General features: G+C 36.3%; 1 protein-coding gene across 1 annotated transcript; it reads right to left on the reverse strand.

Annotated features, from left to right (window-relative positions):
* Positions 1–3083: 3083 nt before the first annotated feature.
* Positions 3084–19498, reverse strand: LOC112508862 (phosphoglycerate mutase-like protein 1). The gene is made up of 10 exons (XM_025113668.1): positions 19272–19498; positions 17842–17903; positions 17640–17747; positions 16232–16311; positions 6795–6957; positions 5453–5527; positions 5208–5296; positions 4529–4648; positions 3494–3538; positions 3084–3421 (listed from the first exon to the last, which is right to left on the reverse strand). Exons 1-10 carry the CDS (start codon positions 19471–19473, stop codon positions 3340–3342), a joined length of 1026 nt encoding a protein of 341 aa, XP_024969436.1. The 5' UTR covers positions 19474–19498; the 3' UTR covers positions 3084–3339.
* Between the last annotated feature and the right edge of the window lie 524 nt (positions 19499–20022).

Here is a 20022-nt window from a genome sequence, read left to right on the forward strand (position 1 = left end):
AACAAAGACTTACCCTTTATATAGGGTCAAACATGTAGACAAAGTCAAAGTCAAACTATCTATGAAAAGTCAAACACGATGACTTTAATACAATTATAGACAAAATTAACTTTCAAGACGAATACAATTTTACACTGAATTTCAGTCCTAATATCTGTGTGAAGACAAAGCCAAGAGGGGTCTATGACTTAGCATCGAGTACCCCTGAATTACCGTCAGATGAAAATATAGACGAAGAACAGTTTTTCCAGGAAAATGATAGAATAACCCAACATGGGGGAAAGGAAGATGTGCAAGAGCCCATATTGTCACAGTGGAAGACAACATCGAAGTTTCCAATGATCATCGCAACTGGCATGTTGATGAGAGTAGTGACGAAGAAGAGTTACAAGACTCAGATAGTGACTCTGAGGATGAAGAACTTGACTTGTCTAATCACTCCTCAGATGATTAAATTCTCATATTAAATTTAGTCTTAGTAAACTTTGTCTAGCTGTTTTAAATCTTTATTGTTTCCATTTTTAAATCTTAGTGAACCATTTTTTGACATTTGTTATTGTGTGGAATCTTTATTGTATACTTGAATTATTGTTGTCTGTTTTCTAACTTTGCTTTGTAAAAAAATCGACAATGTCGCGTATTAGGATTACTGATCGAGGTAGTGGCAGTACACCTTGTCGCAGTATGGGTAGAGTCTCTAGTAGTGTTTCGGCACACCTGAAGGAGATAGAGTCTGGTCGTGGTAGCGCTGCTTTGGAGCCGCTTCCACAACAACCGTGGTTTCCTCGGCAAAAAGTAAATACATTTATATCTTTTAATTGATAAAAAAAATAATTGTTCTTTGTATTGATACTAATTCAATTCATTATTTAGTTTTAATAAGACCAAAGTGATCGGTTGGATTACCAAGATCAACCGAGAGCTGCTTGACAGCCCATGGATCACTTGTCCCAAGGGATGTGAGATGTCGAATGTGGGAGCGGTTCCAGGTTCGTGGTATATATTCAACTTGTTAAATTTTGCTAATTTTTGAACCTAAAAATCGACTAAATTTTTACGTATAGGGCTACTACACTTAGGATTTGGCTTTAAACACCCATATTCTAGAGACATGGGAGAGAAAGTCAGTCAAACCATATAATGACAACTCCAGTGCCATGAGAAAGAAAGCTAGGGAAAAATCAAAGAGGAATGGGTATCCTCAATACGATGAAACCGACCCACACTGAGATATGAGTGTGTTGAAGAACTCCCACCCTAGCTGGATATCTTCAGATGTGTGGAGCCAGATGATCGATTGTTGGAACAATGACAATTGGAGGGTTGTTTCCGGTGTGGCGCGTGAGAACCGCGATAGCCAAGTTGCGCTACACACCGGGGGATCGATCACATTTTCAGAGCATGTTCATATTATTTGATTTTTTAAAATTATAATTAACACATGTTCATATTATTTGACCTTTGTAGACACAAGCAAAAGACGTCATGCCCTCGACCGTTGTGGAATTGTTCGATTTTATGTATAAGAAGAGGTCAAGTGGAGATGCCGCATCTACGGATTCTAGGGGGTACGTAACCTCTAAGTGTAGCCAGGTCATGGTAAGTATATCTATCTATTTTAATGTTTATAATTGAATACGTAACTATCTATCTAGGTTGGGCAAACATTCAAGTCCTTTAAATTAAAATCTAGTTTGGGTTGTCATTTGTTGGGCAAACATTAGGATTGTTTAAGCTAATAATTCTGTAAGCATCAATATTTAGTTTCGATTGTCATTTGTTGGGAAAACGTTAGGATTGTTTTGGCTACAATTTATGTATGTATCACTATTGTTTTGTCTGGAAACGTCCCATTTACATCCGTCATGTTGTCAAAATTGACTTGTAATGTTTTTTAAACCATATATAGGGATGACTATTTAATGGGTCTCACCCAAAGATACGGCGATTATCCCTCCACCTATCCCTTAGTTGATAAAGAGTTGTAGGAGCAGGCGGTTGGGAGAAGCAAGAAAGATCGTTTATTTGGGTTCGGGTGCAACCAGGATCCCAATTGAGCCTTGACTGCGAACTACACACAAGGTGGTTCATCGTCATCAGAGAGTCAGGTATGTGCCTCTTTTTCTTTGATGATGTTTGTCGATTTAATTTATAATTCAAATTAAATATTACAACGTTTTCTTTATTTTATAGGAAATTGAAGCCTTAATGACCGAACTTAAAGTTTTACAGGAAGAAAATCAGCGTCGACGGACGACGGAGGAGGAGCGACGACGGGCGATGGCGGGTGGAGGAGGAGCGACATGATAAACAACTTAAAAAATATAATTGTTTTGGTCAGACACCTCAGTCAATCTCAATATTTCCCCCGCCACCGAATTGAATATCGTCTGTTTGTTTGAAACAATTTGGTTTTTGTTTGGAAGAATTGTGTGCTACTTTAAACTGGTTGAGATAATTGTTTTTTAGTTTAATGTATGATATTTAGCTGCATTTCTTTTTTTTAGTTTTTTTTTAATATTTTACAGATTTATATGTTTTAAATATTTATTGGAAAAATATTTTAAAATTAATAATTTTATAAATTTCTGACGGATAAATATTTAATGAATAATTCTCGAATACATTCCCTTTTGTATTTATGGCTACGGTTCATAAATGTTTTTCAAGGTTAGATATACTTGATTTTACTAGACAGTCAGGCCCAGACTTGGTAGATCATTTCTGCTCAACACATTCATTATTCAATCAAAGGCTCTTTTAGAGATTAACGAGGGTCCGCATATTCTCACATCCTATTTCAATACTCTATAACGATTCATGCCTGTATAGCCTCTATTGAAGAGAGGGTGTTAAGGGTCCATCATGGTCTAAACTTTAATTATATCTCATCGATATTCTCTTCTCGGGGGCTCTTACAAAAATTAATCTTAAGGTTACTTTTTGTCATTGAGAAAATAAGACCTGAAGAATAGAAAAACACAAGAAAATAAAAAATGTGTAACCATAATGAAATATTTTCCAAATCCCGTATGTTCTCGAGGACTCTACTTTTGGCAATCATAACGAACGAAAAGAGAACTGTAACGAATGTTTTAACCCATTTCTGAAGTCTGATGCATGATGTTGATTTCAATGTCCAAATATTTAAGAGAATCCAATACTAAAGTATAACACATACATATATCTTGTGGTTGCAATTGCAAGTATTTTTCGTGACACTTATTTGACAGACTTGTAACACGATATAGAATCTACTTGTCTAATTTCCTACTGGAAATTAAAAATCAGAATGTTGGGTCCGAGAATGGCATGACAATGATGATTGATGATTCTCTGCTAAACAGCATCACTCGGGACATCAGGGCCGCTAGGAATTTTCCCAGGGAAGTCGGTTTTTGAAGGGTTTGACCCAATCATGCTGCACAATACAAAAGAGATGGTTTTAGAGATTAAACAAACCATTCTTGAGTTTTAGATTTCGAGATGATACCTTCTATCGACGATGACCACAGAGCGAAGCTCACAGTTGTTGAAGCTGAAAAAAGAAACAGAGCTTACTTCAGATTTACCCTTTTCATGTGATACTTTGGGTTATTTAAAAGAATAACCTTTATTTCTGATGGGCAAATGCGTTCTTAATTATGTCAGAATGTCATGCATAAGAAGAATGCTTTGCAAGGATCCAGCAAAGGTGTTGTGCTTAGAATTCATATATTAGAAATCTAAAATAAACACTTAAGCTCAAGATTTATCGTGCTTTTTACTTTTTACGTGGTGTGCACAATACCAAGCCATCCAAGCTCTCGTATGGCTATGAGACTCACAAGGAAATGAATTCAATGCATCACCATCTTTCTCTCTCTTTAGGCCTTACGTCAGATTTTTAGCCTTGACTTCTAACTTCAAAAACTAGGGGACTTTCATCTATCCCATCTTAAATAATCTAACAACTTGGATGTGGCATCATGCACTATATATGAATGGTTCCCCATATGGATGTGTTTGAACAAGCTTTATCCTTTCTTTTCGTACACTTTGTCGCGGGTCTTCACAAAAACAACCTCTCGACTCCTTACCCCCGGATAGGACATATTAGGGTTGTTGGTTTGGTTAACTTATCCTTGGGCAAGTCAACATCAACAGCTCAGAAAACTTGTCTGAATTCCTATAAGTAGAAAATAACAAGAGGTGTAATATACATTCTCTCATCATAATTACACTCTCCTCAAAAAAGAAAAAGACGGTAATTTTGATGGTAACCATATATTTACTCTATCCTCACAACACTGTTCTGTAGTGTGTAGATACTGATGTTTGTCTTCCTCCAACACCAAGAACTCAATAATGTTATTCCTATGTAGTGAACAAAAAAAATCAAACTATTTGAACTAGTAAAGTTAACAACCAACAGATTCCGAAGGACTGAAACAAAATCATCTGATGCTTTATATTTCCTTCCAGGACAAGTGTCATATCATTTTAATTCACAGGAAAGAAAAGAATAGCAACAGAATAAACGACTTACTGTTTGGACATTTCCTTCTTCAACGTGGGATGGCAATCGTCTCCATATGCACCCAATGTATGAAACAAGAAACCGCTATGAGTAACAACCACTATCTCCTTCTCTTCCCGTGTCAACAACCTGCATAACGTTTAGGTGAAAACAGATTGTGTGTGAGAGGGCAATAGGGTTAATTTCTTTGGCTAGTAGCATGAGACTAATTTTCAGTCTTCACTGAAGAAAGAAACATAAGAGAACAAAAGATAAAAAGTGCCATCCTCTATACTATGAAGGGACTAATTGGGCTTTTCTCAATTCCAGTTCGTGAGCAATCTTTCCGAACCTTTCTAATTAACAGTATAAATGGAACAATGAAACCACTCACTATATCAAACTGATGGAGTATCAAAGAAGTTGAATTCACATACGTTTACATATTCTAAAGATAATTATATGTAATATAATTAAATGAACTACTTATGTGTCCCTTTAACTCCTGCTTAATAAAATGTTAAAAGGTCACTCAACCATCGAGGGCCACTCAGAAAATTCCTGATAAACCATTTACATATCAAGTGGCTTCACCTGTTCTTTCTTTTCTGCTTTTGGTGCATGTTCAAAATGGCTAACTAAAGAGTCGATGAGTAGGCATGAACTGAAAAGCAAGGCATATGGATGACAAAGTAGAATAAGAAATCACCATTTCATAAATTTCACTCCTCTTGCCGCAACTTCTTCATTCTTTTCTCTAGTGTCAGCCGTCCACAGAACATCGCCATCATTTTCTATCTGAATAAAACGTCAAACAGTATACTTGGCACTTTTAATAGGATTTTGAAACCAAATTACTAGTCCACGATGGATGACGATTATATATGAAAAGATGATGCATTTCTGAATTTGATAAACTTCAAAACTAGTAAGAAAATTAAGTAAGCTACTTGCCAAAGAAAAATCAATTGCTGGGAACATAGCTTTGTATTCGCTTATGCTTCTCCTCCTGTCGCATGGATGAACGCCCTACATGAATTACATTTAAATGAATTCAGCAGCATATAAATATGTCATCGTTTAAGGTTGGAAAGAAAGTAAATGAAAAATCAAACAATAATGCATAATGCTATTAATACAATACGAGAATTGACAAGGCATACAAAATCGAGAACTGAAGATTTCAGCAGGATACTATCTTAAGGCAACAAGAAAGATAATCAATTGAGAATTTTTTTTACCAAAGCAGTAATATCATAGTAGGCTGCAAATTGTATTTCCAGTGAATGTATTTCATTAACCACCAAACATGAAATTATTGACACAAAACAACAGAGGAAGATTTTGTGAACAATACACATCCTCAATACACTGACTTCACAAAGACCTCTTAGATATTCATGCATCGTCTGCTTCACCTCTTCAATATATACAATAATCAGCATTTTATCACAAACAAAAATTGAAACCTGAACATTTTAAAGCAATCAAGTCTCTCACGCTCTCCTATCTGAAGACAAATCCCTGTAGAGATTCCATTTCTTTTGATCTCTCATGTTTCTGTCTTCCCGTCCTAACACCTTTCACTTGATATAATCTCCCCTTCTCAATGATATGTCCCAGGATCTAGTCATAAATTGTCAAGCAGCATTGAAATCAGTTTCTCTTCAATATGACCAAAAGCCTCTAGTCCTACTCATCCTTGTTTCTTCTTATATTCATCTTGACGTTCACATTTCTGCTACATTCATCTTGTCTACACAGAGTAGCCCATATATCATAAATGGCCTTGGATTTATGTTACACAAATAAATCAACCTTGGATTTTCTTCCAATGTTACACAAATAAGTAATATTTTCTTCCAATGTTACACAAATAACTCTATGCTCTCCAACATTTTCCATTTGCCAAGTAGAACAAAACATGTTTTTTATAACTACAGTTTGCAATTATGAGATTGAGCAAATGTACAGAAATAAAGCTGCCAAACCACCTCCACTTGATATTTATGAGAAAATCAATTAGGCATTAAGAAAGCCAGAGTCTAAAGTAGTAAGAACCAGTTGCATAGAACCAGCAAATTCCAATGAAATGAAAAGCATGATAGTCCTTGCTGGAAGATAATCATGCAAACTGGAGTTTGTAGGAGTATAATGCATCCAGAAAGGCAAAAAGACTAAATCACCACAACTTAGAAATTGCATGTATCACTTTTTGTATTTAACTTCAATCATTCATTTGGTGAAAACAATCTATTGTTTCTAATATCTGCATGATAGATATTATATCACTTACCAAATGTTCTCGACAAAGCTCCACAGCAATGAATGGAGGACAATTGAGGCTTGAAATTGCAGGACGATTACTATTACCCGTATTTTTTGCCATTAATGGAGGCACATCATTCCCATCAGCAGAACCTTCACCTCCAAAAGCACCAACTGCTGTTTGCATGGTCCTACAAGCAGAAAAGTTAAGTGGTTTTATCTTATACAATACATTGATCTTATCATGATGCAGAAGGCAAAATACATTCCCTTGTCAACTTGGCATAACTACAAATAGACGAGGACAAAGTAGTTATCAACATAGAGCATATAACATAAAAAATGGCAGTTAATTTGATCTTGTTTTCTGAAATCGACTTGAACCAGTCAGACTGCTAACAACTAACCAAACGGTTATCCAAGAAAGGCTGAAAGTTGCTCTACACTTCTTTTTATACAACCAAACAAATACAGAGAATCATATATGAAAGAAACATGTTATAAAAAGAAAAAAGGTCTATGAAAACAAATTTGAAGTCAATACATATCACACATATCTTGAATAGCTCTATCTAGACCCCATGGCAAGCAATAAATTTTGATGTCCGAGAAATCACCAAGCGGTCCTTATAATAAAGTATTCCTTGTCTAACGGTGTAACCCGAGTGACAATTAGGATCCTGTTGCAAGTCTTGAACCATTTTCTGAATATCAGCTTCCTTACGGGCTTCTTCAATAAGTTGGGCCCTTGGACCCACACTGGACAGGACATTAACGAAGTCAGCGCACCTTCCTCAGCCTATATGATAACGCATCAGCAGCCCGAATTTCGCGACCAGGCTTATAACAAATATCAAACTGGTAGCCAAGTAAATTGGCCACCCAATTTTGCTGCCCCAGGTTCGTACTTCGTTGTTGTAACAGAAACTTTAAGCTTTTTTGATCCTTATACACTATAAAACACGTTCCCGGTAAGTAAGCTCGCCAATGTTGAACCGCCGGTAAGTAAGCTCGCCAAACGGAATTTGACTGAAGCATAGCAATTTCAATTCTGACCAACATGAGCTTCAACAATAATAGTGAAGAAGTTGATTAGGGGAGCAGGTAGATAGTTCTCTATGCAAGGTTTAAGGAATGGAAAAACACGAAGCAGAGGCAATTTCCCTCGGCAAGGCAAGGCATAAGCTTCGAGGCAAGAAAACAAATAAAACTGACATGTATATCATAATACCATATCACTATATGAAAGTCATAAAATCGATTAAAAAAAATAACTACTTATAACTGTTTAGAACATAAATTCAATGATTCGACAAGTCATAGTTTCATTAAATATGACCAAATTGCATAGCTCCACCATCATTATTCATAATCACTATCATCCTTGTCTTCCAAATTACTTAAATACATTTCCTCTTTCATTCATGCGGAACTTTGGCCTTCATCCTCAATTGCATCGCCAACTTCAATCGATTCATTGTCGGCGTCTTCATCGAGCAAAAAGATCCATTAGTCATCCGAAGACACATCTTAATCAATCAAAAGATCATCTTCCTCTTTTATTTATAGTTTCTTCATAAATCTATGTTTCAACATCTCGTACATAATATACATCAAGCTATTCATCTTATTCCTACTTAAGTGATTTCTTCCCTTCGTGGGTAATTGATTGAACGTACTTCAATTTACGTTTGCATGCTTCGGTTGAACAAGTAAAATTAAAGTACCGAATCATTTACTTTATTGCCACAACCACCAACAAAGTAGTCTCCACAATCACTTCAATGCATTGAGAAGCAAACTTTGTATTTTAAATGTCCTGCAAAATAGTGGTTGATCTTCTTGACTTCCGGGGGTACGTTCGAACACGGTGTAATATCTTTATGTGCGAAAGCAAGATGTTCTTTCATTGTTTTCACTCCCCAATAATAACTTTGCTACAAAACTGCATTACATATATTTGTATCATTTTTTTCATCTTCTCCTGGCACCTCAATTTCAACACCACACTTCTACAAAAGAACCCTTTCATGATCTTATTTTTGGTATGATGCTAGCCATCCTTCCAACTTAACTACTTAAAAAGGCAAACAAAGTACAATATAATTTATACATACTCAACATAATACATACTTAGTAGAATGTATACCGGACAAAATACATATCAAAACAAAATACATATCAAAACAAAATACATACCGGACAAAATACATATCAAAACAAAATACATACCGAATGATATACACTTAGACAAGATACATACTGAACATGTATTTCTTGCATGAAGTGAGACTTTTTGACATGTGATTGTATGTTTCACAATTTAACACATGTTTCATTGATTCTCACATTTCTCAACATTTTTCATAAACCCATTTGATTATGTCATCTATTAATATACATATATTGTATGTATATATGTTTTCCCTGTTGGGGTGTGTGTGTGTATATATATATATTTTTGCATGTATAATCCGGGCAAACCACACAATATATTAGTTCTCAATTCTTTGGAGACTAATATTGAAAAAGGCAAAAGCCCAAGCCAACTCTTGTTTAATACCCCACCAACTACTCATATATCTCTTAAAAGATAATTGTTTCAATAACACTTGGGGCACGCAGCTCATAATCTATCGGTTTCTCATTCAGAGATTATTGATATTAAAGAAAGAAAGATATATGTCCCCCCTTCAAATTTCTTTGAACATATTGTGTCTCATAAATTTGTCTAGTTTACACAGCTTTATCAATTTGAGTTTATTTTGAAGCATTTACTGCTTTATCTTTCTACCTGCCGAACCTCCAGCCACCTTCGCCGGAACCCTACTGGACCGGAACTGTCCGCAATCTGCCAGAAACCTAGCCACCACCCCTGCCACCACTAGCAATTCAGTTCCAGCCCCTTTCTTTGGCATCATCCGACCGAGATCTAGCCTCTTGCCACCCGAACAGCCCCTGCTACTGCTGTAATAGCCCCTGCTGCTGCCAGAACAACCCTGCCTCCCACTATTTTTTTGGTTTTTTTCCAGATCTGAAATGCCAATATGGCTGTCAACCCGTACCGTTTTGGTTCGTGTTCTTGGTATAAGCGTCCTTCATTTGTGACTCCTTTTGAGTTACCAAAGTCGTGAAGCTACTGTCTAACTTGTTCCAAATTACATATCATAATGGGGGAGAAAGTTCCATTGCAACAATCAACTTCAAATAAATTTTCAGTTTCAGATCCTCCTCGAGCCTAGGTTCGAACTACTTTTTGTGCTAGTACAGCACAATCAGGTATCACATCTACTTGTTTGTCGACATGCTCATCACCTTGGATTATTGATCAGGAGCCACACATAACATGACCAAGAACAAAGACCTTTTATCCAATCTTGAGAATAATATACCCCATAATCCCGTTCGGCTTGCTAATGGATCTTCGTGTCAAATTATGGGCATAGGATCCGCTAGCAACCTGTCAAACCTCAACTTATCATCTGCTTTATATGTTCCTACCTTCCCAGATAGTCATTTTTGTTAACCAAATTACCAGAAAACTTAATTGTTCAGTAACCTTTTTTCCCACACATTGTGTGTTTCAAGAATTGGGAATGAACCAGTTGACTGGCACCGGCTTCGAATCTCAGGGTATTTATCGCTTGTCTATGTTGCGATCTCCAGCTCCAAACCTTTGTGATTCCAGCATTAGAGAGGTGCACTGTCAGTTAGGCTACCCTTCTTTGCCTATTTAGAACCAATTAAGACTTGATCTTTCATGAGTTAACATGTGAGTCATATCAGTTGGGTAAACATACCCGTTACCAGAAAACTTAATTGTTCAGTAACCTTTTTTTCCCACACATTGTGTGTTTCAAGAATTGGGAATGAACCAGTTGACTGGCACCGGCTTCGAATCTCAGGGTATTTATCGCTTGTCTATGTTGCGATCTCCAGCTCCAAACCTTTGTGATTCCAGCATTAGAGAGGTGCACTGTCAGTTAGGCTACCCTTCTTTGCCTATTTAGAAATAATTAAGACTTGATCTTTCATGAGTTAACATGTGAGTCATATCAGTTGGGTAAACATACCCGTTGTCCCTATCCCCCTAGCAAGTCTAGTCACGTCAACACCTTGTTTGAACTCATTCACTCGGATGTATGGGGGCCGTGTCCTGTTAATTTGTTAACACCCAGATTTACTAAACAATTAAAATAAAATAATGTAGAAGCTTGGTTTTCAAAAGCGTTTGAGGCGTGTGCCTCAAGGCGCGCCTTGAGGCGAGGCACCATAAAACCGCTATTCAGGCGCCGCTTTTCAATCTATTTTTGAATCGTACGCCTTGAGTATAATACAAGGCGGTGCATGAGGCGGTGAGCACCATTGAGGCGTATGCCTCCACTTTAACAGCTGTTAATATTATTTTTCCTCACACATCTTATCTTTATTTGTTCGAGTCTTTGTTTTATCTCTAAAAAAGGTCCCTTCAAGTTTCCATGTGTCACAATCCCACTTCCCACCCCCACTTTCTTGGTATATTAATTTTTTACTTTGTTGATATATTAATTTTTTTCTTTATGACTCATGACTCATAATTTTTCTTACGCCTCGGGCCACCTCGAGGCCCTATTCTGGTTTTAAATATTTCATTATGTTTGTCGATGAATTTTCTCGTGCAACATTGGTTTACTTACTTTAGTCTCGGGACGAAATATTTTCTATCTTCCGTGAATTTTATGCCTATGTCAAAACCTAGTTTGATGTTTGCATTAGAACACTGCTATATGATAATGCAAAAGAATAGTTCTCTCATGATTTTACAAGTTACCGGTCTAAGCATGGTATTATGCATGAATTTTCATGTGCATATACACCCTGACAAAATGGCATTGTTGAACGAAAGAACCGCCATCTACTGGATGTGGCAGGCACTATGATGATTCACTACAATGTACCACAGTTTTAGGGCTAATGCAGTTCTTACAGCTAATTATCTGATTAGTCGTATGTCATCTTTTGTCCTTAAAGGAAAGACAACCTTTTTTCCATTCTATTTTCCAAAGGCACTCCCTTTCCCCCGACTCCTAAAATATTTGGATGTGTTTCTTATGTTCATGGTCATCGTCCGGGACATAATAAACTTGCAGCACATGCTATCAAGTGTGTTTTCTTGGGTATTCGCGTGTCCAAAAAGTTTATCGTTGTTATAGTCCAACCACTCATAGATATTTCACCTGTGTTGATGTCACCTTCAATGAGTTGAGTCCCTTCTTTGTCAAACCTACTAGCAGTGCTCCAGAGTCGCAAATCCTGTTCCTGACGACCTGACCCTTTTGAATCTTCTGATACTCCAATCTTACACCTCCCGATATTAACACCAAATGTTGCTACTCAAACAATAGCGTCTGATACTAGATTCATAAAGGTGTATAGTCGACAACACCATAGGCAAGTGCCTGAGACGCAAGATTCCTTACCTGTGCATCATGATTATGGTGAGTTTCCCATTCCACCACCTGATACACACATATCATCGCCTATTGACACAGTCTCCAACCCAGTACCCAATACACCTCTACCACCACATACCGAGCCTTGTGACCAACCTGGTGCCCCTCCCCTCGATATTCCAATTGCCTTCCAAAAAGGCACACGACCATGTACCCGGTATCTCATCGATGATCATCTTTCCTACTCTCATCTCTCCTTAGAGCCATGTGCCTATACAACATATATTGATACCTATATTGTTCCCAAAAATGTGATTGAGGCCCTTAATCATCCTGGGCGATTTAAAATAATGCAAGAGGAGATGGATGCCTTAGAAAAGAATCATACATGGATCGTCACACCTTCCTCATGGGAAGCAGAAAGTCAGTTGTAAATGGGTATTCACAATAAAACTTAATCCTGATGATTCATTGCACCGTTTTGAAAGATCGCTCAGTTGGAAAGGGTTGTTCTCAGACTTATGGGGTTGACTACGATGAGACTCTCTCGGATGGCCTAGATGTCATATGTTTGAATTTGTATAGCTTTGGCAGCCATTAATTATTGGCCGCTTCATCAATTAGATGCAAAGAATGCCTTTCTTAATGGTATTCTTGAGGAGGAGGTGTACATGGAACCACTTGGGTTTGTTATTGAGGAGGAGACCGAAAAGGTATGTCAACCGCGATGTTCATTGTATGGTCTCAAACAGTCCCCTAGAGCATGGTTTGGATATTTTTGAAAATGTTCTCCAAGAGTTCGGTATGACTCGCAACTCTCGGGATTATTTTGTGTTCTTTAGACACCATGACGCTCGATAAATCATTCTAGTGGTCTATCTAGATGACATTATTATCATCGGAGATGATAACACCGGAATTTCAGAGTTGAAACAATTTCTATTGACTCAGTTTCAAGTTAATGATCTTGGACAGCTCCATTACTTCCTTGGGATAGAAGTATCTCGATCTACACAGAGGATTCTTCTATCTTAATGGAAATATGTTCTTGATATGCTATCTGTGTGTGGTTTATCGGGATATAAACTAATGGACAGTTTGATGCTTGCAAACTGAAAACTTCTTACAGATGATGGAAATCCTATGAAGGATCTAGAGAGATACAGGAGATTGGTTGGAAAGTTAAACTATTTGACACCAGATATATTGTTTTTGGTTAATGTTTTGAGCAGTTCATGTCCGCTCCTTATACATGTCATTCGGATGCAACAATTTATGTTTTGAGGTATCTTAAGGCCAAATCAGGCTTAGGGATACTCTATTCAGATCAGGTCACATCCGAGTGGGTGCATTCACTGAAGAAGGAGATGGGAGGATATTTGGTCTCTCAGATGCAGATTGTCCTGTTTCTAGGAGACAGACTATCGAGTATTGTGTATTTGTCGGAGGAAACTTGGTTTCTTGGAAAAGCAAGAAACATGTTGTCTCCCAATCAAGTGTTGACTCAGATTATAAAGCCATGGCAGATGTGTCATGCGAAATGATGTGGGTAAGGGGGCTTCTAAGTGAGCTTGCAGACGACTTGATGAGATTGTATTGTGATAACCAGTCAGCTATTCATATAACCAAGAATCAAGTATTCCATGAGAGGACAAAACATATTGAGGTTGATTGTTATCTTATCAGAGACTATGTTGTGGGAACTCAGACAAACCCTCCATTGATTCAACAGACAAATATCAGGACAGAGTACCATCTTGTAGACATTCTGACAAAGCAAATACGGAAAGATCAAATAGATTTTACTCGTAGCAAGATGGGCATGATTAACATCTTCGCTCCAACTTGAGGTGGAGTGTTAGATATAGCAAATTAGGATTTCCCTTTCTTAGTATGATAGTATAATTTCCTTAAATAGATTCCTTTGTTGTATATATATTAGTGTAAAGTTTCTTCAATTTGAATGAGAAATATATCACTTTTTTGAGTGATTACAGCTTGCATATGCAAAAATGTTGTACCATGTCCAAGAACAAGATTGACAAAAGTACTTGAAGAACTTTCAAAATACAAAGTTTGCTTCTCAATGTGATTTTGACAAGACAACAGATTGTGGAGCTATTATTGTAGGTATTCGTGGAGGTAAAATAAATGATTCACTGCTTTATTGTTTTTGTCATTAATAGATATATAGTTCAACGATGGGGCTACTTTGGAGATGATGTTCCCAAGTTAAAAAAAGTTTTAAGAAGAGTTCTTGGTCTTGTTTTCGGTATCGGCATGTGAATGTAATTGAAATCCGTTCAATCAAGTGCATAGAGAGAAAAGAAATCGCCTAAGCACGAACAAGAAGAATGTATTGGTTCATTTGTCTACAACATGAAGTTGAAGCATAGATATACGAAGAAACCATCACCAAAAGAGAAAGATGATCCTTTCATTGGTGAAAATGTGTATTCAGATGATGAATGAATTTCAAACCTAATTGATGAAGAAGATGCTGATAGCAGATAAACTGAAGTTGGCAATGCAATTGAAGAGAAAAAGTATTCAAGTTGATGTCAAAGACGAGGATGATAGTCATTATGAATATGATGGTGGAACTATGTAATTTGATCACTTCTTTGAAATTATGACTTGGAATGAATTTATGCTTTTAAGACTTAATAGTAATTTATGACTTATATGACTTTCATAGTTTGATATCGGATTACATTTTAGAAGTTATGAACTTTACTTGTTTTCAGCCTCAAGGCGTACGCCGCCTTGCAGAGGGAAAATGTCCTGCCTCGTGGTTCCGTACATTAAAAACCTTGTTTACGACTTAATCAATAAAATGGTGGCTTAAAGGGTTAGCATTTCCACATTAAGCCACCAGTTTTCCATTTTAAACCAATTCTACCTTTGAATAAAAGAAGTACAGTAAACCTCCAGCCTAAGTAGTCAATAGTAGCATTAGTATAGTTAGTGGTCCTCAAAGTTGCATAAATTCATTATCACATTACAAAATAGCAGTACCGCTATTCGTGGCCCGATTTACCACGATTTGGCCGCTATTTGATTTTTGATTTGGTTTGATGAGTGACTTGATATGTATGACTTAATTTCTAATTTTGGAACTTTATGGTAGAAAATTTTATGTTTTGATGTTAAAACTTGAACTTTATGCTTGTATAGAATATTACTCTAAGATATGTATCACATATATTAAGTACCGCATACACTCTCCATCCCCAACACACACACACATACATATATACATTACATGAACCATTATTTTTTCCACTATACCACGCGGTCAACCGCTATAGCAAATCACTAATCCAACTAGGATTCCAGTTTAGAACCGCAATAACTGCTTGGCCTCCAACCAACAAGTTTTTCATATTCTACAATTTAATATTACAACCAATTTTATTATTCCGATATTGTCTAAATTAACAACTAAAGCTAATAATATTAAATGAGTTCAATGGAAGTGTTATCATTCTAGGCTAAACATATATTGACATTTAGTGAGCTCTTTAATTTGCAAAATATTATCATAATTGAACATAAAGTATAAGGCTCACGTTATTTTTATCTTAATTTGACTTTAAACCATTTGATCACTCCTACAGTGCAAAAAGATTAGTGTGAAAATTGTAAAAAAAATTAAATAAAATTTGTATTATTTCTTAATACAAATTCAGCAATTTAAGTTAAAAAAACAATTGATAAAGAAAAAAGAAAGCAATTAATAATTCATACGTTGATATTGTTTTTGTCATTCGGAACATTTATTATACAATCATTTATCATCAACACTTGATCCAAATAAAGGGTTAAAAAGGTAATTGCTGTCATTCATACGCTCTATTTAGCAAAAAAACAACAATTAATTATTTACTAGACACGAGAAAAAAAAAACAAATAGGCCCTTAAACATGGCTTCAATTTTTGGTTTATCAAGAAACACAAACCCTTAGCATTTCTAATAAACACAAAACCCCATTTTCATTCACATTAGTTATAAATGAATGGGAGAACGTACCTCAATAAAGGTGAAACGACAACCAATTCAACACTCTTTGAAAGACCAGATGCATGAACATGCTTCCGAAGATTATCTACCTGTTAGATATATCAAAGTCACAATGGAGGTCAGACCATTGAAGATGCAAGGGTCAATGAACATGATAAACGTTAAGATTTTATGATCTTTTATTTCATACATATGCGTCTGCTTAAACAGTAGCATGATTTACTTCTTCTTTCTCAGATTGGGTCTTTTAATAAAGGGTTGGCAATGGTATTACATTTCAAAGTAAGTTACCTCACCTGACTGGTTCTTGTTATGTATTTTTAATTCCACATCTATCAAACTCCTATTTCCCAGCTTCAGGTTTGCACAAAAGCCTTCAGGAATTCAATCATTTTTTATGTTCATTCGAGTGTATCTCATAAGAAAGGGTACATGCCACGCTCTGAAGCATCCGTACCGCACTGGTCCCACGGCCATTTTGGGGGAGAAAAATCCCAGTGTCTCAAATGGAGGTGGATGGTGCCCCCATTCGAAACCGCGACCTCACTTCGGATTCCCACTTCATTAACGCTAGAACAATTCAGCAGGGACTTGAGGATTTCACACTTTCAGCAGGGATTTGAGACACTATATTGTAGGGCCAGGTCTCGTGCATTACCCCCTTCCTTTGCCACTATTTTTATGTTTGTGTGCAGCTATTAATCCTTGTTTGGCTAGATCATCTGACTAAAAAATTTAACGTATAGGAGATTGGTTTTCAGCCAATGACAGATTATGTTTGTAGTCTAATTCTTCTGATTTTCACTAACTGAATGGTAATAGATTTCCAGAAACATAGGAGACAAGATTACTTTCTATCTGTATAGACAAGTGTTTCTTAATTACTATTATTCCAAGAAAATCACTCCACTGTATAGTTGCAAATAGATACAAAAATTACTAAAATTCGTACCAGTGACTTCAAAATATGCATAAGAGCCTCAACCATATAAACATATTGAAAGAGGGGCACTCGAAGAAATACTGTTTTAAGCATCAAACTTAACGAGCAGATAATGAAATCAAATATAGCTTAACATTTGAACTGACCTCTAACTTAGTTCCGTCAATGACCATGTAAATAAATAATAGTTGAAAAATGTTTGCAATTGACCAAAATACCCAATATATGAAGGAACGCGAATTATTTTTGTTAAATTTTTGGGAATTCATATTTCTTGGATGTAATGGAACTGATGCCTTTGTATAACGAGGTTGCAGTAATTTATAGTTATAACATATTGTAAGTGCTTTAGTTAAAGATGTCATTGCTGTGTGAAACTGCTATGATATGTAGTACTTTTGTGTCATGTATCAAGTGCAATTGTTTATGTTATCGTAATCGCCTACAGAATATGACATATTATATGGTTCCAACCTGTTGCCAACCAAGAGTGGTAAGATGTGCATCAAACAGTTCTTCAGATAGATAAGCACTGTGGTCCTTTTCTCCTGCTACATTATGAATCCCTTGAGCATGCCTCACCTAGTAAAATTTGCACCACAAGGCTACCATGACCAAATCCATCGACATTGACCAAAGGACGACAGGGGGTGGGAAATAATAGGATGAAAGGTACCAGATGAATGGTTTTAGAGCGATGTAGAGGATATACACCTTCACTAGCACTGGACTCCATTTCTGTGATTTAAAGATAAAATAAAATTGTTAGAGTAACTTTCAAATGATGAATTATCTTTCTATTCCTGTTGACAATGGAAAATCCCTATTTGCCATGTAAAAGAGTAGAAGAATAACAGCATTAGACAACCAAGATTAGCAAGTAGAAGTGGTATGTGTTTACGAATTCACGGAAAAAAATTTGTCAAAGTAAAGGTTTAAAGAAGCAAAAGAATATAAAACACAAAGACCACTTGCATATATCTTACAAAGATATTTTCACATAGATCAATTGAAAGAAAGGAGATACGGGTTTGGGTGGGGTACGGCTAGGAAGAATGCCAACTGGGAAATGACGTTCTCTCTTTATTAATGGAACCAATAATACATGGTGCTACATTGTGGTAAAGAACAAGAATATAGAGTGGGCATCTAGAAATTACCTGGAATTGCACCCATTGGAGAAGAGAAATGATGTCTTCGTACATAAAGTTACCAAACAAATATCATTCCATTCCATTCCATAATTCAGAGCATTAAATAGCTATAGATCCCATATAGAAGAGAACAAAACCCTAGAAGCTTAAGAAATGACTAATTACTTTAATGGTTCTTAAGAATGAGTTGCCAAGGGGAAAAGTTTAGGCATTAACAAGTATTCATTTGCTGATAGATTTCCACATAATCAACCGACCATATCATTCAAAAGAAGCCCGACAAGCAAAACCCCAAAAATCTTCAAAAATGGCTCATCAACTACAGTACCCACCTTTTTCCTTTTAGTATTACAGATATTTATGGAAGTTCTCCAAAAAATGGAGTTGGAAATTAGAACGCAGGTATCAACAACTATTCATTCCCCGCATAACTCCACATGATAGGGTACACATTAGGATCTTAGCCGACCAAAGATACCATCAATCGTTCTTTTCATTGAATAGGTCATTACTTCACATCTAAGACTGGAACTATGAAGCACAATATATCCACCATATCATGCATCCAGTTCATTGACATCATTAGTAAGCAAAAAACCACAAAACTACCATTACAATATACTCAAGAAATCTAGTAACAATCGTAAATAGTCAAAGAGTACCGTTTTAACTAAAATTTACACACATATATACATAATGAGATCGCCGACTCGAACCTCTTGGAAGATTTTGCCAATAAACAAAAACAAACACAGATCAAAACATTCATCTGGAAATTTACAAATGCAATCAACATGAATGCATCAAACAATTTACGAAAACAACAATAAAATTTTCAATTATATTCAGGTCAAAGGTTCATACACAAACAGCACCATCAATAAAATACATACATACATTTCGAAATTAATAATAAAGAAAAACTATGGACATGAAAGAAGGATTAGATCACCAGAAAGAAGAGAGGATGAAGAACAGAGAAGAAGAAAGGAACGACGTCGGATCGATGGTGACGGTGGAGAAGGAAGCACCGGTCCTAGATTCAAGGGGGTAGGCTGTTGGTTGCTATTTAAATCTATTGATTTTAGTATTTTAGTTTTAAAATTAAATAATATAGGAGCCGAAGAATAGGTGGACGTCATAAGAAAAGCCATATACTAACGCTACTTGCTGGCGTGCGCCGTGTGCGATATGTAATTCTACTGTCCTGTCCTCCCTCCCCCAATTAATGGGGTGAATGATAACCACTAGCCTAACGTACGCTTCTCTACTTGATTTTTTATGCTGTCGACTGACCAATTAGAATGGAACAAGTGTATAAGCGTGAGGTACAACCCATACAGCTTTCTGTATGTTCCAGTGGTGGAGTGTGAAAGTGTCGCTTGTCCAACAAGTGATACGAAGGCGTTTGGCAGCAGGTATATTCTGCTATTATCCGAAATTCCTGTTGTTAGATTTTCTACACTAAACTCTAATTAATTTGGTCTTAGTTTAATGACATCTTTGAAAATGTGAGTGTGAGTGTGAGTGTGAGTGTGAGTGTGAGTGTGAGTGTGAACTTTTATCTATACTATATTATAAAGCATTTGGCTAAAACTCTTAAAAACTCTTAAAACTCTTAAACTCTTAAAAACTCTTAAACTCGTTCATCCCTATCCGATTTCATCCCATATATGAATTCGTCTAACTAACTGCAGATAAAT

The sequence above is a fragment of the Cynara cardunculus genome, assembly GCF_001531365.2.
Source record: "Cynara cardunculus var. scolymus isolate 2C chromosome LG 3, CcrdV1, whole genome shotgun sequence".
NCBI classification, from domain to species: Eukaryota; Viridiplantae; Streptophyta; class Magnoliopsida; order Asterales; family Asteraceae; genus Cynara; species Cynara cardunculus.